The sequence below is a fragment of the Homarus americanus genome, unplaced genomic scaffold, assembly GCF_018991925.1.
Source record: "Homarus americanus isolate GMGI-L3 unplaced genomic scaffold, GMGI_Hamer_2.0 scaffold48354, whole genome shotgun sequence".
Classification (NCBI taxonomy): Eukaryota; Metazoa; Arthropoda; class Malacostraca; order Decapoda; family Nephropidae; genus Homarus; species Homarus americanus.
Window position 1 is genome coordinate 4,800,557 of NW_024723833.1, and position 26,262 is coordinate 4,826,818.

Sequence of the window (26,262 nt, forward strand, 5' to 3'; positions counted from 1 at the left end):
ACCTCAGAATACCTCCTAATATTAAGTGTACATGGCCTCAAAATGCCAAATGCCAACGTCCGACGACTTATTTTAACCCTCAGGACACCATGCCCTCCAGCTCAAGGAAATTAAAACAAAATAAAAATAAAATCCAACATTGCTTCACCGAGCATTCCACAACTCCAGAATTTCCGTAAAATCCCTACAGCCCCTTGCTGCCCCTGCTGATGGTCGATGACTCCATTTACTCCAGTGCTATCCCCAACTACTACTGTTGTAATCCTATTCTATATACTGTACACCAAATATAAGTCACCATTGCAATACTTTGTTTAGTTTTTGTTCTGTTCTTACCCAACCTCATCAAAGAAAAAGAGACTAAACCATTATATAGTTGGTAACTTTTACACGGTTTCCTTCTGCATTAACTGGACAATAACGGGCATAACAGAGTACGTAACAATAATATGAAACTGATAAGTAGTAAAGTTATAATAAGTGTTGATTCTAAGATGTGAAAAAATGCGAATCCAGATTTAAAGGAGTGAAAAAAATGAAAGCTGGGAGACGGTAGACACCTTACACAAGAAGGTCCTGTGTCAACAGCTTAATAACCAATAGTCACGTGATGATGATGACGACACACCTTGATATATACTTCACACTTAAGTGACTTAATAAAATAAAAGGATTCAAAGTGACAGTTAGTCTGAAGGATACATCAATTAAAATACGAAGTTTAAACTTAAAGCTGAATCCTCCAGCAGGTTTAGATGACAAGAGTACATTACTGTATACTCTATGTCACCAAGTAATCATGTTCATTAAGCAATTCGTAACAAAAAATGCAGTGTTGGAGGGCACAGATAAGTCACCAATTCCCAAGAGTAACTCAAAAAATGAATTTGTGACTCTCCTTATAAGACTAATGTGGGTTTTGCTTATCATTGCTGTGTGCTGTTGCCTTTATGTCCCCAGTTCTTCTACCTGTAATGGCATGCAAGACTCTTCAACGTTTCACAGGTTCTTTGTTCCAGATGGTAAGTACAAGGTATTGTTTCAGTCATCCAGCGAACTTTAGGATTTTAAGTTTAGGTCAGGTTAGGTTAGATGGATTTTTTTTCCCATTGGTTTTATTTTGTGTTTTGAACGATTCTGACCTACAGTACTTTCAATAGGGAATATTATTTGGGGCTGGAAAACCTGGAAATCCAGGGAATTTTACAAGTAAACCTGGAATTTTATGTGAATTCAGTTCAACTTCAAAGTATTGTTATTTTGACAGTATTCTTACTATATATTAATGATGTATGCTATATAATAGGTAAGTAATGAAACCTTAGGCATATATTCCAGTAAATAATACACTCCAGTAACTGAATTGTCTGTGTACCCGTCATATTCCATGTTAGCGAGCAAATAACCAAATATTATATGTTATACCTACTAATTCTGCAGTGAGAATTGTCAGAGATGAACTGTTCTCATAATTAAGCAAGTTTATTTCAGTGGATTATTCCACATATTTATCATGAGTTATATAGGTGGAGCAGGAGTGTGATTTTCGTTTTTTGCCGGATTTCCGGCTTTTTTGGAACATCCAGGTCGACCCTCGTGAATCGCGCAAATCCGAGGAGAAAAATATGGAGGAGGGTCAAGGTCTTTGCCGATGTTCATCACTAGACCTAATGATTATGCGGATCATAGTTGGTTAAGTAAAATAGTCAGTCCGGTAGCCAGTGGCAATACAAAAAAATGATGGGCAAGTGACCTACAATATTGAGACCCAACAGAGAATCAGCTGTTTAAATTTATCGGCGGGTGGACAGTCGATCGAAGCAGTGACTCAAACTGCCAGTGGATGGTGCTGGAGTTATTCTGGGTTACCAAAATGTGAGGAATTTATGCAATAAAGTTGAACAAAATTAAAGAAATTAAAGACAATAGTGGGAGTCTGACAGCTTTCTGTAACTAGTATTTAGACTAAGTACATCACAGGTACATACTTTAATTAATATTTCAATTTATAGCTGTATAATTTTTTGTCTGTCAGATTGGCTTGGGGTGGGTTCCTAAAGGGTCTTCAATTTTTGTATTAATGTCATATACTGTAGTATATATATATGTATCATCTTTAAATTTCCTAATACTGTAGTATATACTGTACATATTATTGAAAACCTCTAATTTGTCATAAATACTCAATTAATGTACAATACCTGGAATTTTTTAAATTTACACCTGGAAAACCCAGGGAATTTTATTTTGTCTGGCCAGTAGACACCCTTAACTGTGATCATAATTGCCTGTAGTGGGCAGGGCATGAAAGTTGAGGGAAATTTCAGGGTAAAACACGGCAAAAACTAATCACATGACGCGCATAACTCTCACCAATATGTCAAGGGTTCGAGCCTCAGCCCGAACACACGTAAGAAGGGTGTTATCCAGTGTGACCCTCACTACCATATACCACAGGTTTCCCGGTCCCCGGTTTCCTCCTGTACTAACACTGGATAGAGCGCCCAAACGGCTAGTAAGTTGATAAGTGGCGAATATGATAAATAAAAATATATAAAAATAAAATCTTTAAGTTCTTTGTCGGTGAAGAAATAGATTATTCACTGTAAATATTCCTAGTTATATTTCTTCTGTGGTGTTGTGTGCTTGTGTCTCATCGTAAACTAGGAATTTGTGATTTCGGTCTTTGTTAACATTAAAAGTAATGGTGGAGGCTCTCATCAGGGGTTTTATTACCATAAATATTGGCATGATTGTCTTTTGTTTTCAATGTTATAGGTTTCTCTTTTTTGCTTTTCATGTGTATAGGGTGTGGAAATCCCCATTCTTTCTATCTCTCTCTCTCTTCATGCAATTGGTTCTTAAACCTATTCTATGTATAATGGCTGATATTCATATACTGTAGTTGGACTCAAATCCCATATTATGCATTTGAATACATAATCCAATTTCTTTAGAGTAACATTGGAGACATGATTTTTCTGGGTGCCTTGACCCTTCCAGTTGCAGGACCCTCAACAACAGGCTTGCTAGTCATCTTCAAAGTTACACTGCTCACTTCACAGTCACAAAAACAGAGCAAAAGAACTTCATAGTCACAAAAACATAGTGAAAGCACTTCACAATCACAAAAACTGAGCAAAAGTACTTGTTACAAAACAGAGTAGAATCTGAATGTTAGCTATGTCCTGTAACTGAAAGGGAAAGAAACACACCAATGATAACGAAAAAACATTGATAGTGGCTGATACTGCTCACATCATGTTCACAGCAACAGAGGCAAAACACTTTACAATCACCATCTTTAAAGCAGAATATCGTAGATAGGGAGATCCTTGATCTGGGGATACCTGGCCATAAAATGATGATGATGATGATGATGATGATGATGATGATGATGATGATGATGATGATGATGTTGAATCCACTGCTTCCTTTGACATCATTGAAGCTCACAGTTTCCCCTACCCCACAAAGGTGAATGTTCATGGGGAAGAATTATGTGATGGTTTGTTTTAGCATATGGAAATGGTGGTGTACAGTACAGTACTGTACTTTCCATTCTGGCTCAATTAAATTCACTCCAGTTGCTTTCTTAATTAAAGAAAGTCTTAAAACCGTAAATTACATGTGTGAGGGTAGTTACATGGAAAAACATACACATTTAACATTCTGGTTAGAATACACTACTATCGAAATTATGATGGTGTAAAATCTTTTTTGTCTTTGCATACTGCATTTACTATCTTGGCTCTCTTAACAAGGTTTTTTTTTTCAGCGCAAGAGGGCATTTTGAGGAATGGGAGTTCTACAGAGAAAAAAATTGTGTGTTATTATGCATTACCCAACAAAGGAAGTAGTGAGGCCACCATGAGTGCCAAGGACATTGATCCTACCCTTTGTACACACATTATTATTTCCAAGGCCAAAATTGAAAATTCAACCATTGTTCCATTGGATGAAGGAGATTTAAAGGTATAGTATTTACAGTACATACTACTTTACAAATAATTTGTTATCTAACACCAGGTTTGGGTGCCTCACATGATATTACTGATTAAAAACTTGAGTACTCTTAACATTAGGTGCTGGAGCGAACTATAAGTATTGTAGGTAATTAGTTGAAAGCTTTCCCATTTCAACAACAGCCCTTAAAAATGGGTCTTAGAGGTATTAGTTGACACTAAAAATAGAAGGACAAAAATTCTTTCCACTACAGTAGTTCTTTGCTTTGTAACCCTCATTTGACAAACTGACACTTCACTGGGTAACCTCTCAGTTATTTACGAGGTAGAAGTTTAGAATAACTTGAACGAAAAATTCAAACAAAGACATGTGATGGAACCCAAGTGTTTATAACATCGCTTTTTTTTTTCTTGTGAATATAGTACTGTACAGTACAGATATTTATATCTGAAGACAAATTTTTGCTCACTGAAACATTACATTCATGCCTTAAAATTATGATACTTTAGTGTACTGTGCTGTACTGAACTGTATACCACCTCAGTGGTGGATCAGAGGATGAAGAGAAACCTTGAAAGAGGAAAGAAAAAGAGTGAATAACTGCAGAAATGTGAGTCACATGAGAGCCCCGGGGTGCTAAAACACCTCCAGCATAGAATCTTGTTTAAACTGATCTTAATGAAGTTTATGTTAATTTATTTTTTAACTACTGTAATCAATAAACTTGACAGGGAAAAATATGAAAATATTTTTTTCTGCGTCCCAAAAGTTTGTCGTAAAATTTATGACTCCTCAAAATATTTATTAGATTTATTTGATATGAATAATTAAAACTTAGAATTATTCTTTATACTGTATTGGAAAAAAATCGTGGAAAATTAAATGTATATTGTGGGTACTGTATAACAACTGAAGAGAGATATCTCCCCTATGAACCATGAGAAGCACCACCCACAAACAATGCAAAATAAAACTTAAGGGAATACCTAGGACTACTCAGTTTTAAAGACAGAGCCATTGAAGTTAATCTTATGATAGAACATCAAATGCATTGTAATCTCAACATTCATTACAAATTAATTAGTACAATATAAAATCACTGATTATGAATACCGTACTGAGTAAATTAAGCCTCTGGTACTCTTAGCCATACAATAGTTGAACATTTCACCCCCTTGCAGTCTTTAAACACAGGTTGTGCTGGTAACAGGATACTTTTTTTTTTTTTATCTTTTCCATTTTAATAAACTTTGGGTAGAACATTCGAGACCCTTAGAAATGCATCTGCCAGCCCACGAGGCTAGTGGGAGGAGCTTAGGTGGTTGATAGGGGTGGTCCACTGTTCCAGTGTTTGTGTTTATGGGAGGGGTGCCCTCAGTGTGAGATACTACCAAATGGGAGGGGTTGTGCCAGCATGGGAGCACTTAGCGGCGCAATTTCCGTCGAAAGACCACAAGAAGGTTAAATACCATTCATATATGTTAGCATGCTTATTCCCTTAAAATGAGAAATACAGAAGACAAAAATTCCCCACACCACCAGAGTACAGTGATCCCTCGGTTAACGAGCGCCTCGGATAACGAGATTTCGGGAGTTACCTTCCATAAGATTCTTAACTTCAGTTAACGAGCATTCCCTCGATTAACGAATTTCTTACGAGCGCCCCTCAACATGTTTTCGCTTGCACACTTGATGTCATATTAGTCCGCCAATACAGTAATCGGTTCTAGGGCTTAAATTCCATACTATTTTAGTAAATATCAAGAAGTTTGTACAGTACTATTCAATAATTTTAAAAGTCTTAAATTCAAATTTTTAGTCATTTTAACAATTATTTAACATAATTTAAGTACAGGGAAACTAGTTTTTAGCGCGCCAAACAGCCTGTCAACACACCATACAGGCGTCAGTCTCTGTGTCTTTTCAGTGGAGGTAACATCTTGCTTCAGACTCTCTTCAACATAAATGCTTTTTTTCTGTGTTTCCAGTCAAATTATTGGTCATTTTGAAATTTATTTTACATATTGACAATATATAATGCAGTGCAGTGTTGATTTAAAGAAAATAATCTTGAATTACACCAAGTGAACTAAAAAATTTTGGGTGAAATGGCACCATGGGGTGACTTCTCTTCCACCCCAATGTTCTCTTCTCCCTTCTCCTCCACCCCCATTCTAATTCCCATCATCATCATCATCCAGGAGCCTTCTACATACACACCTCAAAGTAAGTGTACTTTACTACCTTTTTTGTTGACTTTAGGCAATTTTCGGTGAGCTGGAACCAATTACCCAAAAACCCATTGACACAATGGTTTCGGTTAACGAATTTTTCGGTTAACGAGCAACCTTCTAGAACGAATTGTGCTCTTTAACCGAGGGACCACTGTATGTTAATTACCAATTCTTCAACACCCTTGTTCTCTTATGACACTATTACTTGATTAGTACTACAGTATATGTATAAATATAAATTATTCAGGTGTATGCTGAAGTGGTGTCATTGAAGAAGCAGAACCCAGACCTTCATGTGCTTCTGAGTCTTGGCAGTGGGTTTCCATCTCTTGTTCAGGACCGTATGGCAGTTGCTGTGTAAGTTGTAATTGTACTGTACAGTGTAGGCATTCAGGTGCCTGTGTGGAAACATAATACAGTTTCAAATATTGTTTTGCCTGATTTTGATGAAACTTGGTAGCTTGGTTGGATGTTAGCTAAGGAACTAATTTAATTTTGTAGAAAATTAGTCCAGTTCACTGCTTGGTAGTTCTGTACTGTATTTTAATTGTTCTCTACCACATAAAAGTATGGGACTATAATTATGTCATGCATGCATACAAGTTTTAAATGAGATAACGCTAACAATTGGAAACATTTTAATAAAGGTTAGTGAGTGGATATAACTTAACAATATGACAGAAAAACTCAGTAGTACTGTACTGTAGTTAGAAATATCCCTCCTTATTTTGGGGAGACACTGTATGACCATATCCAGTTCTCTAGGGTTTCTGTCCTTTATGGTACAGCTTTTCTCCAGAGGAGAAATGGAACTAATATACTACTGATATCTGGTTACCTCTGTAATATTCCAACCAGAGTGCAGGGAATGTTGGGAAGATTTTATTTTGAGATGCTGTGTACCTGTCATTACAAGAGATGTTATTTGTAATGCTTTAGGTTCCAGTACAAAAGATGGGAATTTGTTACTGTAGCCTGATATAATACAGCTAGTACAAAGCTAATCTTTATTATGTTAAGAAACTTGGCTAAACTAATCTTCTTGCATAGAATTTCTAACACAAAACTAAGAGGTAGTGCTTGGAATAGGCAACTGTGCCATGCACTGAAGTCAGGTTGGTGTGTGAACACCATCCTCAAATATTTGTAATATTAGTGACTGTCTCTGAAGAATTGATACAGTCAAGATAAATTTTTGTTGTTGCTCTAACTTATGCATAACTGAAGTACTGGCAGACTCTGATTTATGAACATATGCAATTTCAAATGTTTTATTTTTCCCACACTTTGATTTAGAAGTGAAAATTTTAAAAAATTACAAACAAATGAATATTAATACTGTACTGCAATGAAAATACTGTATGCTAAAACAATGCATTTTTTTCTATTATTATGTTTACTGTACTTACTTCATAACTTATTTAATTACTGTACATTACCTTGTATTTGAATACATGTACATTACCTGAGATATTTAAGGAGGGGCTTGATAGAGGGTTCAGTATACCCTGTATAGCGAATTCGTTTGTTATAGAAAGGTAATACTTTACCGGAGTAGAAGTTCGGTATAGGGGTAATACTGTACTGTACTGTATTCTCTAACACTCACAGTGCTACTAAGTTTACAAATAAATCTTTCTGTTTGTCAAGCTAGTTCCTCGTACTGTCGTTTGTCCAGCTTTCAAGAATTTCCACCTTTTTAGCACTTAGCACTACAGTATATGTTTCCTTTTAGCACTGTTAAACTCAGTTCTATCACACTTAGTACAGTACAGAATACTTTCCATTTCCTTTTAAGACTGTTACACTCATTTCTAACAATTTGGTGTTTGTGTGAAAGAAAAAGAAAATCACTACACTATTAAACAAAAGAGTGCTGAGCACACATGGCCTTATACTTGAACCTGCATCATCATAACTAGGCATCTGGGCTGCTGTGTTTGCACCACGTAAACAAAACAGGAATTTAATTTGATGCAATAACTCGACAGGAGTCGAGTGTGGGATTTTTACATAGAGAATGAATGTTCAATTATATAATGGGGGTCTTTATTAATACAGTGTACAGTACTGTAATCACTATAGATATTGGATTAGTGTTTCATTCTGTTCCCCTTTTTTAAATATTGTCTGGTTTCTCTTTCAGTACAGATATAAAATTATTACTGTACTGTATGTGGAGAATTTTGGCATGTAGTTTTAACACTTTCTTGTTCAACACAGTGTTGACAACACCTATCTCTCACCTTCCTTCCCTACCATATCCTCTTTCTTGAGGTCTCACTACCACTTGATCCACCCCACATAAAAGTGGGAGAGGAATACATATATTTGATGATTAAGAAAGCATCCGTCACTGTGTTTCATGCAGGTTTGGATATAATGCTCATAAGTTCCTAGTCACCCATGGATTTGATGGCCTTGACCTTGACTGGGAGTTCCCTGTGTGGCCATCATGGAAGAAAAACTCCAAGGAGAAGAATCGGTTTGCCTACTTTGTTCTCCAGTTAAACAATGCTCTTAAGGTAAGCAGATACTGTACTATTTATATCACCCCCTCCTAGGTACTGGGTGAACCTAAAGGGGGACACTCAGTGGTTACTCTCTTTGTTACATTAATTGGTTGTCTGGGTGATATCTTCAGCATTTTTTTGAGGTATGAAGCTGAAATTTGGATACAATACTGTACTGTAGTGACCAGGTATAGTACAGTACTGTATCAGTCAACTGAAAATATTCTTTATCAAAATAGCTGTTTATGAAAGGTTTGAACATTTTGAATATGAAATTAAGAATATAGAAATATTTTCTTTTATCTAATTTTCCACATATTACATGAGAGTAAATGAGGAGAAATTAGATGCTCATGCAACTGGCTCAGTGACTGTCTGTGGTGGTGTGAGTGATGACTCACTTAAATTCATGTAAGTGAGGAGTAATTTATATGGTGATTTTAGGAGAACGGTGACACACTGGAGTCTTATATGCAGAGACTACTACTACAGTATAGTCAAACTAACACAAGTACATACTGTACTTTGGTTTATTAAATACTTTCCTTGGACATGTGTTCAATTTGTTCATGAGATATTTTACAAGTACTGTACTGTATTTCGGCAAAAACATTTTTATCTTTATTATTGTACACCATACCCCTTCTCCCATGGTTGTAGGACTTGCAAATGCCTTTTAACAGCAAAATGTAAAACTCTGCATATGAGACACAACACAAATCACAAGTATTTTGCAAATAGACCAATCACTGTAGGCAGTGCAAGAAGTGAAAGAAGCAGTGAAAAATACCAAACTAACTAGGAATTATAAGTCATACCTTTAAGTACAAAGGTAAGAGAATGTTCTCTCCTTTTTATTACGATTTTGTACATCCTCTTCTGGACTGCTGTATACAGGCATGGAAACTGTACCTTCAGAAAGACATAACATCCCTTTCCTAGAAAAGATGTAACACAGAGCAACTGTCATAAGAACTCCTGAAAAGTGGCACCAGTCTTACTAGGATCGTTACTAAATAATCTTAACTACTGTATAGTATTTCAGATCAAGTTTTGTCAGAGTGAAGAAACACATAAAATATAAGAATCTATAATTTGTGGGAAATGATTTATTCCCAATATTAACCAAGAAACAGTATCATATTACAGAGATATGAGTGCATAAATGACAATGATGACTTAAGCAAAGTGTAATAGAAAACCTTTAATTCTGTTGAATAAGTGGTCATGTAAATTGTGAATAATTTTCTTGAAATACTCTTATATACTGTACCACACAGTCTTAAATAAATACAAATAATATTAAATTAAGGTCCTATTCCTAAATGAGGTTACACCTCTGGAGCTGGCAGACGCTCGCCCCACAAGGGGCCTCAGCTCAAGGTTGAAGTAGCCGCAAGCCCAGAAAACTGTGAGGGGTAACTTTTTTGGAGTGAGAGTTGTGAACTCTTGGAACAATCTGCCAGAGAGTGTTGTGACGGCACCGAGTGTAAGATTTTTTAAGACCAGACTTGACCAACACTGGAGCGGGTTCAAATAAATTCAAGAGCCAGTTCATGCCCAGTACTTGCAACAGTGTGTAACAGAGACGTGACCAATCGCCCAAGCGGCTAATGAGCCAATCAGTGATGAAGAGGATAAAGTTAAAAAAAAGTACATATATGTGTGTGTGTGTCTGTAAAACACAAACCAATTTTTTTTAGCTTTTCTTGTGAATACTGAACCTTCCCTATTAAACAAACTCGGAGAATCCCACGGACTTGCAGGCACGGTAATCCTGGTGGCTGTGGCGAGGTGTTCCCAGGTGGTGTCACGCATACAGCTTCCCGAACTTCTCGCTGTCTCAACCAACTACCGGTAATCAAGTTTTTAGGGATGATGATTCTCATATTATGAGAGAAGAGTTATAAAAAAGTAGTTTATGAGTTCAAAAGAACTGAGGATGTTTGTTTGAGCACTTGTCTCTGCCTGTTGATGGAATTTCCATCCTTTGGATGTTTCCAGGAGTGTGGGAGTTTGTTCTCCAGGTCTTCTGTGCTTATACTTGAAGGAGCTGAGCTGATGGTACCTCTTAGTTGGATTCATCTAGGTATAATTTGCTAGGAATGCATTTCTTCCTAAGTTAGGACCTTGATGGTAATAGTGACCATGCACATTGCCAGGATTCATATGCCAGGTACAAAGATGGCATCTCAGAGGATGTGGGAACAGAGGTGGTTTCTCAGATTCTCTATCTGGTTATCTATTTAAGACTTGTGAGCAGCCTCTCCTTGACTTACGCCGGGGTTCCGTCCCGTCGACCAGGTCGTAAGTCGAAAAGGCGAAAATAATACATAAAAATTCTAAAATGGGTGTCTTTTTTTTCTTCTCAGCATCACGAGAACTCTCACTTTTACGCTTTCCAGCCATTTTAAAGGGAATTAAAAAAAAAATTTGTCAGTACACAGTGCGATCACTAACGTCGGGACTCGAAAATACGTAATGTGGGTTGTCGTAATTCGAATATGTCGTAAGTTGAGGAGAAACTGTATGGGTTATTGCTAACTCTCACACCATTGTATCACCAATTTCATAGAAGGGTTAAACATTGAATATGCTTTCCCGATTCTGGACATGATTTGCCATCATGGTTTGACTCGAGGATTGTTGTAATTTAGTTACCAGTATTAATACTGTACTGGCTGTAATATTTTTGAGGATGGCTTCATTTGGCAGGTCTCAGACTGAAGCCCAGATTTAACTCTAAGGGGGCTCTAGGTTTGAATCTTCATATTTTTGTATGTTACATGCTGGTAAAGTGTAAGACATGGTTCATCATACAGTACTATTACAGGACAATGATCTAAGCCATGGTGTATCCTTGTTTTGTTGCCTGCTGTAGGTGTGTAAGACATACTGTACTAGGTTACATCAGGAGATGTACAACATTTTTATTCACCTTTCTTTACCTCTATCCTCTCATCATGTACATACCTACAGGTATTAACTTTATACTCATCCCTCAGGTCTTTAACACCCCTCCCCCCTCCCCCTGCACTGGGCTACAGTAAGTATACCCACCCCTCCCCACACAGGTATGTTCAGAAAAAAAAACCTAATATTACAAACTGATCATGTATGATATAAACAATGAAGAAATACAGGTACTTACCACAGGTTGGCATCTTGGCATCAAAGAGGCTAGGATAAGTGTTGTTGTTGAGTCAGAAAGCACATGAAGTATGAGGTATATACAGTATGTGAGGCAGTGGGGCGAGGTAGGCAGTATGAGGTACATAACACTGATTTGTAGGTCGTACAATACACTTGTTTTATTATGTTATACAGTAACTATTTATTCTTATTAATACTGCCTCCAGTAATTGATCATGAATTTGCTGATGGTTAAGACCCCTACTGTGCTTACATTTGGAGGGTAGAAATGTGTGGTGAGGTGTATGAAGTCAAAGGGTTAGATTCCTCCATCTCAAGAACTGAGAGGTTACTGAGAAGGGAGACTGGGATGCATGAGCGAGTGAAAGATAAATGCCTACTTGACAACATAATCTAGCCAAGCCTACGTAGTGATTCAAACAGTACAGTACAGCAAAATAATAATCTGTCATATGAAGGGATCTGAAGTCTGGGGGTTAATTAAGACAGTGTAAATTGTTGATTTCTTTCATTCTTGTTTGGAATAAATTGAGAAGTGGAGGATGTACAGAATACAGTACAGTACTGTACCTTAAAACCTGCCTCTGAAGCTAAATATAAATAATTTTAATATCTTTCCCATTTGTATACAAATGGATAGGAAGATTTTTCTAAGGCATACCTTAATATGCTGTATACTTTCAGCTAGCATCTCATCCTCCACTTTTGCTGACGGCTGCTGTTGGAGTGTCTAAGAACATTATTGATAATTCATATGAGATTGGTCAGCTTGCAAAGTGAGTGTTGTATATTTTGTTTATTTATTAGCTTGGAAGTTGGGAGTGAATAGATTTTTAATACAATGCAATTCTCAAAAATGAGGATATGACCCTGAAATCCCATTTTAAAACAAATCAGATTTACACTTATCTAAGCTTCAGGGTTTTTTCTGGTGAAAAACTCTGCAGGTAATTAGATCACTTACTCACTTTTGTTCATTTCAGGTGTGTTGACTTTGTCTCAGTTATGGGTTACAACTATCACCAGTTCAAACCTTACCTGCCCTTCACAGGCCATAATGCTCCTCTTGCCAAATCCAGTCAGGAGAAAGGTTATTTCGCTACTTTGAACATCCAGTGGGATACTCTGTACTGGATGTCAAAAGGAATGCCAAAGGAGAAGCTCGTCATAGGGATACCTACCTTTGGACGTACTTGGAAGTAAGATATTGTACACTACACTTTAAAATTACTTGATGTTATATGTAAATGATACTCTTTTGTATGCTGTATGGAAAAAAATAAAAATCCTTGAAAACTTGTTGTATTCGCATAAAATTAAAGATTTCTTCTTCATTACTTTACTACTATGGGTATAAGAAAAAATCTAAAAAATTTGAGAATACTGCACAGGTTTCATTTGTAATACAAAAATTTCCTTAAACGAATTTCTTTAATCGACACCACTAATTCGAGATGCGAAAGTTTACCCTGCTTATATGAATTTGAGTCTGGGCAAAAATACAAATTGCGCGCTTCAGAGAGTCAGCAGGGGCGGCCACATTCCCTTAACAAGTTAGTACTCAACCTACCAGGCTGAGGGAGGAGTGTGTCGTGGCAATTTCTCAACTCGTAATTTCTGATGTATAATCATAACACTCTTCGTATTTTTTTTCATTCAGTTACATGCACACACAATCCTACACACACAATGTGCAAAAAAAAAAGAAAAAAAATGATCATCATCTTAAGGTAAAAACCATAAAGGGAATAAAAGTTTCTCTTACATCCCCAAGAATCATGGGAGGGGAAAGGAGGATCGAGAGGAGGGTGGAGTGTCGCCTGTGTCGGTAGCTTAGCTTCCTGTCTTATTGTTCTTTATCATCTCTGTATTTTTGGGCAGAAATATGTAATTTTTTTTTAATATTTACATGTACTGTACACACAATCTTCAATCAGAATGTGCAAAAAAAAAAAATTATCACAAGATCAAAAACACAAAGGGATTAAACATTTATTACGTGTGTGCAAGAGCTAGTGTTGGTGGTAAGTGGTGGTGAGTTTTGATGGTGTGCGTGTTGGTGGTGACAGGGGTGTGGTGGTGGCATGAGTGTGGTGGTGGTGGTGGGTTGTGTGCTTTGCCTGATTGTTGTTTTTCAACTCGTATTTTCAGGTAGATATACATAATTTTCTTATTTTTTTTTACTCTGTTACATGCACACACAATCTTCATACAGAATGTGCACAAAAAATAATTATCATAAGGTCAAAAACATAAAGGGATAAAAAAAATTATGTGTGGGGGAGTGAGTGAGTGAGCGACCAGTGAGCTGTTCTCTCACCCTCACTCACAGCTCCGTTGTCTCCTGCCAAATGCCAATGCAGTAATTTGTTCTTTTATTTATTATTATTATTTTTATTTATTCTTCACATTTACTTATACTGTACAGTACAGTATACAGCTACTCCCTGACTTACGACGGGGTTAGGGACCGACATCCAGGTTGTAAATCAAAATGGTCGTAAGTCGGAAATGCTTAAATAATACATAGAAAATCTAAAATGGGGGTCTCTTTTTCTTCTCAGCACCACAAAACACTCACTTTTAAGCTTGCCAGCCATTTTAAAGTGAATTACAGATGAAAATTTTGTCTGTGTACTAACTTTGGGACTCGAAAATATGTAATTTGACCAAATTTTGGTGCGACTGAGGCAGGTCGTAAGTGCGGGTGGGCGTAAGTCGAGTAGGTCGTAAGTTGGGGAGGAGCTGTATATCAGTTTATGTACAAAGAATAAGTTCTTCCACATGCAAACCTCCCATGCATCCCACATGTAATGTCCTGCCATAAGGTAATGTACCTAAGTTAAAGTATTTTTTTAAAGTGTTTGGTAGTAAATTAGAGTACAGTAGTTGTGTACTATTTATCATTAGTTAGGTAGGTTGTGTTCTTGTTTGTGAACCGATTTCGTGTTTTTGCTGAGTATGATAATGGGGTACAGTATACAGTATAGATAGTCCCCGAGTTACGTACAAGATCTGTTTCTACGGATGTTCTTAAGTTGAAAAAGTACTTAAGTCGAACCACATACCCTATGTGTATACTGTACTTACAGAACAATGCTTAAAATCCCACTAAATCATAGCTGAAGTCCTTACATACATATAAAATCACTTAATTTAAGAGTAAAGAAGAAATAGCATGACAAAATACAGTAAATGAAAGTAAAAAATAAATCACCAGGTAAATAAAATACTGTGAATATAAAGTTTAACACTTACATTGAGACCTTGGGCTGGCTTCTCGCTTTTTCCCGAATCAAGGCTAGGCTTACAGGCATACACTGCTGATTTTGATCTTCCACCCTTATCACTAACAATCTTTCATTTTAATTATCAATCCACTTTTTTGTTTTGTCATCACAGTTAACGGCATTGGTGCCGTTCTACCAATAACCTACGGTGCTTCACCTCTTCCAAAACAATTCTTGGATGCACTATTCTCACTTGCATCAGATTTGCATTTGGGAGCAATGGTGAGGGCAGAAAAATAGTTAATAAGTGAAAAAACTACCCCTTTCACTTGGTCACACAACTGAGATGAGCATAAGGCTTGCTGACGCTACATAAAGCGCGTGGCTGGGTGAAGCTCAACTCCTCAGCCATCGGGCCGCCATGCAAACTATTTCTCGAACGTTACTACAAACAGTTGTATTTGTCAGATTCTTAAAATAATATACATTATGGGGACCTCATTCATATTGGCGGTTGTTCGCAAGTCGGATGTACTTGACCCAAGGACCTCCTGTATATTATTTTTTGTGCAAGGAATAGCACCTCTGGATGAAGTGACAGTTCAGCCACCCATCTGACTCACATTGGGAGAGGGAGGGAGGGAGGGAGTGCAGTTGGTGCCTTGAATGGCAAGACAGCTATGCAGTTTCAACCCACTGCCTTCACACACAAATGTTCACTTCTCACACATACAGACCCATGCTCTTAAATTCTTAATTTAGAGTTTTATATTATATTTCTGTATTTCTAAGCCACTTTAGATTACTGTATTGTAAATATTTTTTTCTCAAATGAGCATGGAAAAGTGATAAACACAGAGTTAGCGAGAGATACTGGATGGTTTGGCTAGCGCAAGAGCAAGACCCAAGTGTAAAGGGGGGGGTCAGATCATATGAATGGGGGGTGTACTATAAATACACATACAATACTATTCTGAGACCTTACTGTACTCGAATGTGGTTTACATATAAGTATGATGTAAAACTATAAAATAATAAAAAGAAGAGCATGGGTGTGTATATGTGGGAAATGAACATATGAGTGAAGGCAGTGGGCCGTGGTCCCTCCTCCTCTGATGTGACACTTAGCGCCGCAGAGACACGAGTGGAGGCATTGGGCTGAGCTCCGTCCCTGAATGTGACATCACGGCATACACACAGCGCCTCACACACACACATTCAGAGTTAACTGGATGACTGCCTGGCTGAACTGTGTCGCATTGCCCAGAGCATGGTTCAAGTGTGTACATAAAATGTGTGCTATTGTATTTTATGGTATGCTATGTATCAACTTCATTGTTTATCATAGCAATTTCTATTTTTTTTTTATATCAATTTGTTTGAATTTGGCTCACCTTTTGCTCAATGTATCATTTAACTCTGAACCACATCGTATATACAGGTATAGAAGTTTGGTATTAATAAATCAATTACTAAATTCGAAACTGTTTATTGTACTGTATAACAAACTCATTTCTTATTATTATTAGGGGGACTGTATTCAGTGTTTACCACCCTACCGTTAGAACCTGTTGTTCACCCTCCGTGCTTTGCTGTTATTCTTCGTTTAGCCACAATATCACTTAACGTTCAATTTTTCAGGAACACAACCCCATCGTTAAATGAGATATACCTATACTCTGTACTAGAATTTATTTGCACAACACCTGTTCCATGTGTAGTTGATGGTTTTGGGTCACCAGTAGATGAGGACATATGTGCATTCTCCATGATGGCAGAGACACTACTAAGGGACACTAGTGACACACGGATGGAGACCCAGTGAGACATATGATGCAGTTTACAAATGCTAAAATTGTGTGCCGTTTAAAAAGTGCCACCCAAATTTGTGATTGTGGACTCATATTAGGTATGTCACAGTTTAAGGCTAAATGGGGAAGAACTAAAGGTGGTATTACACAGACACTTATGCCAGCAATGCTCACTTTCAGCTAGTACTAGCAACTGATTTACAGGGGCTAATGGCTGGAGTTTCACCTGCCAGCAGCTGGTTTCTTCAGCCCGATGTATTGGTCTTGAAATCGTAACTACCGGCATATCTCCGAGCCAAAAGACAACCAATATTGTAATACTGTATATTAAAAGCTAAAAGAAATTGTTTATTATGTTTTGGTGGTGGTGAAGTAACCATCCAGCTCGTTATAACATATACAGAAAAAACAAATTCTATACAGCTAATTTTAATATTTTGTTTTACATACTTCTTGTCCATTTACTAGCATTTATATTTTTATTTCCAGTGAAAATACCTGTACAAAAGAATCATATGAAACTTTAAATTATGAACACAGGTAAGACATTTATCCTCAAAATATAAAAACTAATGTTAATTAGGGATATTCTTATTAGTTTATTATGTTTCTGCAATTCAGAGCCAAGCTTTCTTCCTTCTCGTAAGCCAGGAACTAGACCACAAACTTGTCTTTTCACTTTTACATTCAACACAATACAAAGCAACAGTTGTAAGAACTAAGAATTCCTTGTCAAAGTCTTCAAAGGCATCCGTCGTGTAAATACAAATCTTAAAAATCGAGGGGAAAACCACTGCTGCTGGTGTTAGCCAAAAGCGAAAAATGCTTGTACAAGTGCCCATGTGATGCCACCTTAAGTCCGTTTAAATGGAGATAAACCAGTTTTAAGATTTACGCCCGTATTATTAAACAACATCTTCCCTTGAAGAGGGTCGTCGTGTTTCAACCCGAGTTTTAAACTAAATGAGTCCTGAGGGACACCACAGTACTGTACCTAACGGAGTGTTGTGGCGGTAAAATTAACGAATTCCAATAAAATTAATATATAATATTGGAATTAGTTAATTTTAAAGCCACACCACCCCGTTAAGTACAGTAATGTACTCCGGTGTCCCTCAGGACTCATTTAGTTTAAAACTCGGGTTGAAACACGACGACCCTTTTCAAGGGAAGATGTTGTTTAATAATACGGGCATTAGAGTCTTTATAATTTGTACACATGCATTAAGTGTTCTCGTAAGAGTACTTCAGTTTTTTATAGTGTCGAGTCTGTCAGTTTTTTGGTGCAACTCTGTTTACATTATTGTTTACTCTTCAGGTTACTGAACAGTAAATGGCACAATGTTGGGGCTCCTGCAGTTGCAGAAGGTATGCATGAAGGAAAGATCACCTACTTAGAGGCTTGCATCTTTGTGAAAGAAGGAGCGGTGCATTACTTTGATAATGAAAGTAAAGTTCCCTATGCTGTGAGGGACCAGGACTGGGTGTCGTATGAGGACACTGTCAGCATCAGAGATAAGGTATGAAAGACCAATTTTGTAATTTTGAAAATTTACAGTTTTCTCCAAAAGAGTATGGACTGGTTGGAGGGGGTTCATTCATATTTCCAGTTTAATTTACTCTGGTTTAATTTGAAAGGGTGGATTTATTTGTAAAAGAACCAATCGACTGTTAGGAAACTAGTGTATTTCATTTGGTAATTATTTTTCAGGTCATAAATTTTTTATTTTTCAGGTACAATGGATCCTTGCTGCTGGTGTTGCAGGTGTGATGACCTGGAATTTGAATAGTGATGATTGGGCAGGGTTGTGTAGTGGAAAAAAATTTGAACTGCTCAACATTGTGAAAGATATGCTTTATCACTCATTCCCAAAGAATTGAGGTAGGCAAAGCAGAATTGCTTAGGGAACTTCTAGACATATGGGTTACATTGTCAAATCTTATACAGGCATTTCCCAATTTATGAAAGGGTTCCATTATTAAAAAAACTTTTGTAATAAATTAATTTTTCTTTCAGGCTCCCATTTTAAAAGCTGAGGTATGTTTCTATGGGAGGGGGGAGGGGAGGTTTTAAAAAGCTACAAAATATGTAGCCAATAACAAACATATTAAGTGAAATACATGCAGTACTAGACAGTAATATAGGTATCCCTCGTTTGGATTCCTAAAAAAAATTAACATTTAGCGAAATTATCGCTAAACGAGAGATAACAGAAAAGCTCGGAGGGCAAACAACAGGTTTAAACGGCATGGTGGTAAACAATGAGTACAGTCTCCCTAATAATAAACTCGTTTGTTACAATCAGTTTTGAAGTAAAACGATTAATATTTTAACACCAAACTTCTTAAACAATGTGGTTCAGAGTTAAAGAATTTAGTGAGCAAAAGCCGAGCCTAATTCAAACAAATTTAAAATTGTTTACAGGCATACATAAAAATTGAAAACAAAAATTATACATAGCATATTGTAAAATATAAAAGTACAGTACATCTTTTATGCACAAAAAATAGCTCCAGCCACATTCAAACCATCCTCTGGGCAGTCACCCAGCTGTCTTTGAGACAGGAGTGTATGTGCCGTGACGTCACATCAAGAGGTTGAAGGGAGTTGGCGGCGAGCTGAAGCAGTTACAGCCCACTGCCTACACACGTTCACTCCACATACACACCCATGCTCTTCATTTGTCTTATTTCATAGTTTTATATAATATTTTTTTCTATTTCTAAGCCACATTAGAGTATTATAATAATTTCCATAACTTTTATAGTTTCATTACATGTAACAATGGCAACATGCCACTTCATCCCCAGTTTTCCCTTTCCCAGTGAGCCATGCTATTGCTAAACTGAATTTTGACCTAATGTTAAGTTAGAGAGGGTGTCAAAATCTTTTTTCACCACTAAACCAAATTAACGTCAAGTGAACTAAAGCCAAACCCTTCATTAACGAGCGGTTCAATTTACGAGATTTCGGTTACCGAATTAGTTCCCATAAGGATTTTCAGTTCTATTTACGAGTACAACTTCTATTAGCGACAGCCTTACAAGAAACACGCTTTTGTTTGCTGATCAGCTAGTCCGCCAATACAGTAATCGGTTCTATGTTTACATTTGTTTCCAATGGAGCAAATATCGAAAAAGTTGTGCTCTTGAATATTTTTGCATTTTTTATATTAAAATTATTGATCATTCTGAAATTTAGTTAACATATTGATAATATATACAGTACAGGGTACAGTTTTTGTGCGCCCATCAACTGATCGAATCGCTCGCCAACGCTTCTCAGTTTAACTCTGTTTACAGTGGAGTAAACATCGAGTTTGTTGGTCTCTTGAATATTTTTGCATTTTTACATTAAAATTATTGGTCATTCTGAAATTTAGTTAACATATTGATAATATAAGTGCAGAAATTATTAAGAAATACGAAGAAGGCATTAGAACCAATGCATTCTGTAAAGAATATGGCATGTCATCATCGACTGCATCTACAATCAGCTGTTTGCTAAATAAACAAAGCCACCGGGAATACGACATACACACCTCAAAGAAAGTTAAAATACAGTATTCTATTGTTGTTTTTATTTATTATTGTACCATATACTGTACAGTACAGTACTGTATTTTGTTTATATTTAATGTTTTGTTAATTTTATTATCGGTATACAATGATCCCTCGGTTAACAAAATTTTGGTCAACGAATTTCCTTCCATAAGATTCTTAACTTCGGTTAACGAGCATTCCCTCGATTAACGAATTCCTTACGAGCGCCCCTCAACATGTTTTCGCTTGCACACTAGCTGTCATATTAGCTGTCATATTCTAGGGCTTAAATTCCTTACTATTTTAGTAAATATCAAGAAGTTTGTACTATTCAATAATTTTAAAAGTCTTACATTCAAATTTTTAGTAATTTTAACAATTATTTAACAATTTAAGTACAGGGAAACTAGTTTTTAGCGCACCAAACAGCCTGTCAACACACCATACAGGCGTCAGTCTCTGTGCCTTTTCTGTGGAGGTAACATCTTGCTTCAGACTCTCTTCAACATAAACGCTTTTTTTCTGTGTTTCCAGTCAAATTATTGGTCATTTTGAAATTTATTTTACATATTGACAATATATAATGCAGTGCAGTGTTGATTTAAAGAAAATAATCTTGAATTACACCAAGTGAACAAAAAATTAATGGTGAAATGGCGCGACTTCTCTTCCACCCCAATGCCTTCTCTTCTCCCTTCTCCTCCACCCCCATTCTAATTCCCATCATCATCATCCAGGAGCCTTCTACATACACACCTCAAAGTAAATGTATTTTACTACCTTTTTTGTTGACTTTAGGCAATTTTCGGTGAGCTGGAACCAATTACCCAAAAACCCATTGAAACAATGGTTTCGGTTAACGAATTTTTCGGTTAACGAGCAACCTTCTAGAACGAATTGTGCTCGTTAACCGAGGGACCACTGTACAGTACAGTACTTTGTATGTATTTTTCCGGGAGTTGGAACCAATTACCCAATATCCCATTGAAATAATAGATTCAGTTAACAAAATTTTCAGTCAACGACCAACTCTGTGGAACCAATGGTGCTTGTTAATCGAGGGACCATTGTATCACACTTCATGGACTGTTTAAAAAGCAGTGCCTTAAAGATACAAGAAGTCCCGGGTTACGAATGAGTTCCGTCCCTGAGGACATTCTTAAGTCAGAACACATACCCTATGTGCACAATATCACAGCCGAATTTTTTTTTTTTTTATATCTCGAATCACTTAATCTAAGAGAAAAAAATAAATTGAATGGTAAAGAAACCAAAATTAAAATTTTAACACTTTGAAACCTGGGATTGGCTTGCTTGTAGAGATGGGCATTTGTAGGAGTGATAGAGGCTTTATTGGGATGAGTGAACTGAAACTTTCTTCTTTTCATCATAAATCTCTCTGGAGCATAGTAGATATTTAGTAATACCTCTATGAATCTTGGTGAATCTTGCTATGTTGGTATCTTGTTCTTGAAATTTAAACAATCCTTTTTCAATAAGCCTGAAACCATCTGCCATTTCTTTTGTAATGAATCCCTTTGGTTCTGGAGTTTCAGCTTCCTCTACATCCTCTGACAAAATTTGCTTCTCTAGTTCAATCAGGTCCTCATTGCTTAATTCTTCAGCATGAGACTCAAGCAACTGTGTGACATCATCCTCATGAAGATCAAGCTGGAGTTGGTTCCCAAGGTCTACCACTGTCACTTCCCCATCATCATTTTCAAAACCCCTGAAATTGTGGACAAACTGTGGGAAGTGTTTTTTCCAAACACTATTTGCTCTTACCTTGAACCGGCTAAACCAGCCCCTACTAGTAACAAAATCTTCCCCCTCACTTTCACCACCACGTTCAGTCTTCAAGTCAGCATGCAAGCTTCTTGTTTTTTCCTGAATCAAGGTTTGATTTAGAGGCAAATCCCATTGATTTTGATCTTCCATCCATATCACTAACAATCTTTGCATTTCAACTGACAATCCACTTTCTTTGTTTTGTTATCACAATCGAGTGCATATTCAAGAATTTTCTGTTTGTCTTTCAAAATTGTTCCGGCCGAAGGCATTTCGCCTTTTTCAAAACGTTTAATTACATCAAATTCCACTTCTATTGTAACTGTTTTCCTTTTTTGGGATGCACTACTAACACTTGCATCAGGTTGGCTGGATGATGCATTACTCCCCATGCGCCGCTACACCACACAAACTAGTTCTCGTACGTTAATACTTTGAACCCACTTTGTATCGGCACAAAGAGGTGCCAGCCAGCCAGGTGTCTGACTTTTCTCACCTGATGCCTCTTGTGTTGCTGGCATTCTCCACACCTCCAAGCATTTCTTCACTTTCAATTCTTATATTTTCTCCTACAAATTTACACCTTTCTTGTACTTAATTAGCATGTGAAATTTAAGAATTCAGAATTATTTTTTTTCTAATTTTCCACATGCAGTACAGTACATGAGAATAAATGGCTGTGAGTGACGAGTCACTTGTCATTATGTATGCGAGGAGTAAGTTATATGGCGATTGTAGGAGAATTATAACACTTTAAGAACTTATTTTTGTTAGTCTTAATAAAATTGTGAGGAGTGTTGAAGACTAATCATGTATGTTGGCAAAATAAGTCAACATACCATTAGTTAAAAAAAACTGCATTATTTTTGGATATTTTCATTATTACACTGTTATAAGCCTATTTTATTTTCATAACTTCGGAGGTTTCATTCTTAAATTAAAGCATATGATTTTTTTCCCCTAACTTTGAATTTTCATAAACTGAAGTTTCATAAATTGGGAACTACCTACCTGCATTATACGGTAGACCCTTGTCATTCATGGGGGAAAGGTTCCAAGAAATAGTGTGAATTGGTAAAACCGTGAATAGCAACTTATACTACCCTAGTGCACTACTGTATACCTATACCAAACAACTGACCAGCCATGGCAGCACTCATTCCCTCTTTTAACTTGCCTAATAATAAAACTTTCTTTGTCAGGGTCATCACCGACTTTTGCCTTTTACATTTCACTCCACCAGCATCACTAGCACCGACACGAGGCAGTCTTTTAGGAACCCTTTCCCACAGAAACACTAAAGTTTTGAGAGTACAACAAGAGATGCTGCATTGGGTGACTCATTGTTCTGCGGGAAAGGGCTTGCAAGCTTGCCACCATCTGCTTACTGTGAATTGTTGAAATCGCGAATCGCAAACTTGCGAATGGCAAAGGTCTACTGTACTAAACTCAAAGACTCGCTCATCTGTGAATCTCTTGACACTCAGTGGTACTTTCTTGACTCCATCAGGGCTGCCCCTGTAGGTTGTTTTCCACATCTAGGTTTTGCACATTCTGCTCTTTTCATTATGATCCTACTTTCTGAAAGACATTTTTAAAGCTTTAAGAGCAATAAAGAGGATATCAGTACCTGTTGTTGATTAGCATAAGCTAAAATCAGATGGTGGATTTTCTAGCCTGTCTTTGTTTGAAGTACCACTGTAGGATAAATAGAGGGTTTGCCAGAGGAAAAACTTTCTCAGGTATCTCAGTTCTGGCTAATATCATTTAGTATAAAGTCCTGCAATCTCAATGTATTGCAACATATTTGTGTAACCGTAAGTATTTGATCTCACTATTATAGCCCACCACCTTTATGTTGGTTAATCATTTGTCCATTTATAGTTCATGGATAAGGCAATTACTGTATGTCCTTTACTTTATGATGCATCTTTATCCTCCCTTCTGGCAAAGGATGACTCAATTTATATGGCAGGTGCATGTTCTGTAGTTAACTACACGAATCCTAATCATATATAAATAACCCTACAATGTTTCTCCACTTTTGAAACATGTTGACTTTGTTCACTGAACAGGCCTGTGTGTTCCTTGTCATACATTTTGCAGTTCACAGTCTTACCCAAGCCACAAGAGGATTTCGCACTCAGATATTTCTTTTTAGAAAGGTCTATATTCATCATTCATTACATCACTTGAGGCTGATTTATCTCACTGTACTACTGTAAACCTTGCCATTTGATACTGTAATGGTCATGACCTCATTCTTAACATGTTCCAGTATTTACTGTCATGATAATTATTACATTTTGCAGTTTCTTGTAATGGAAAAATCAGGGTTCTTGTACAATTATTCATAAAATGCATGTATAAGAGAGAATTTGGCACAATTTTACTTTTCTATTTCTGTTTTAAAATATGATGTTGAATGTGGAGGGAAAATTGTATGCCACAGTTATTATTTTATCAACAAATATGAAATACTTAAATAGTATTTGCACACATTTCATTCCATGTTACCAGACTATGAAATGACCTCATTCAGGGATATTCTTGTGCCCTTTCAGCAAATGGTTAACATGGATGTCCCTGATGTAACACATCACCACATTTGCTGACATAATTGAATGGTATGTTCAAAGGAAAAACCATGAATTTAAAGTTTAAAATAATGCATTAATAAATTTATGTATGATATGTTCTAAGGAGAAAATAAGTGAATTTAATGTTTAAAAATAAATGCATTAATAAAGAACCAATAAATAGTATTAAAATTCCCTTGATGTTCCTAATCTTCTAAACAATAACTCTGTCAGTTTGATTGGGTTTTTTTTAAAATAGCAGGGAAGGTATATGATGGGACTCCATAGTTATTAGTACTGTACAGGTTGTACCTCTCTAGTCTGGCAACCTCGGGTCCTGACCGGTGCTGGACCATGGAAATTCACCCTTTACCTGGACAGATAGTGACTTGCACTTACGTTAGCACCACTTTCACTGCTTCGTGGTCTCTTTGAAGACATATTGAAGGGTTAAATGTCGTACAGTAGCTTCTCAAATTTTGCGAGTTTTTAATTCAACGTTTTTGATTGGGACACAAAAAAAAACACTGCATAATTTAAAATTTTGACGGTGGAAACTCGAATTTCGACGGGTTTGAGCGATCCGCCAACGTTTTGGCGTGCACAATCGTGTAAACAGTGTCATTTCTCTTATGTACAAAAGATTCATTATTGTTTATTACTGAATGTCTTTTTTATGGAATTAATGTTTGTGTGTGCAAAATGAGCAATACAATTCATTAATAATATGTAGAATATTAAAACACACGAGGAAATGAGACAGCATTGTTTTCGTTGATTACAAAACCAGTGACTGAGTGGTTCTACATATAAAACAAGAAAATAAGACCCTGGTTGTAGCTGTAGTAAAATTAATGTAAAAAATGAATATGGTTGTTTTAAGTAATGTTATCTAATGCTAATAAATGGAACAATATAAGTAGCTAACCATTAATGTTAAAGAAAAAAGTGAGATCGCGTATTTAAGTGCGCACATGTGAAAACATGTCGTCATTACTCTACATAAGAATATGAAAGCAATACTTATTTACTGTTCATATATATTGAAGGGTTAAATGTTGTACTCTGTATAGAGAAACAGAGAGAGAGAGAGAGCCGAACTGCCAGATGTAAACAAACCTTAATTTCCCGCGGCTTTGTTTTTTTTTTTTTACAGGGATTAGCCCACCCAGGCACAGGTCACTGACCCACATTGGAGCCTGAGGGGCGAAAATGTAATACTCCTGTGATGATAATAATAATAATAATTCAGATAAGTAATAAAAAATAAGTAAATAAATAAAAAAATAGCTGCCTATCTACCTATTGGGCAAACTAAAATCATTCCGGACCACAGAATGCCAGACTAGAGAGGTACAACCTGTACTATGATTATGATGTAAAAATTAACACTAAATCAATTACAGCTTGATGAATAAATTGAACTTGCATATATGAATTCAAGG

The 26,262-nt window shown here is 36.6% G+C and overlaps 1 protein-coding gene across 1 annotated transcript; it reads left to right on the forward strand.

The window, feature by feature from the left end:
• Window positions 1-11: 11 nt before the first annotated feature.
• On the forward strand, window positions 12-24,837 carry LOC121863756 (chitinase-3-like protein 2). The gene is made up of 9 exons (XM_042362526.1): window positions 12-1,022; window positions 3,779-3,975; window positions 6,448-6,557; window positions 8,572-8,725; window positions 12,551-12,642; window positions 12,850-13,065; window positions 18,226-18,427; window positions 18,642-18,789; window positions 24,803-24,837. The coding sequence occupies exons 1-8, from the start codon at window positions 800-802 to the stop codon at window positions 18,786-18,788; spliced, it is 1,341 nt and encodes a 446-aa protein (XP_042218460.1). The 5' UTR covers window positions 12-799; the 3' UTR covers window position 18,789; window positions 24,803-24,837.
• Window positions 24,838-26,262: the final 1,425 nt, after the last annotated feature.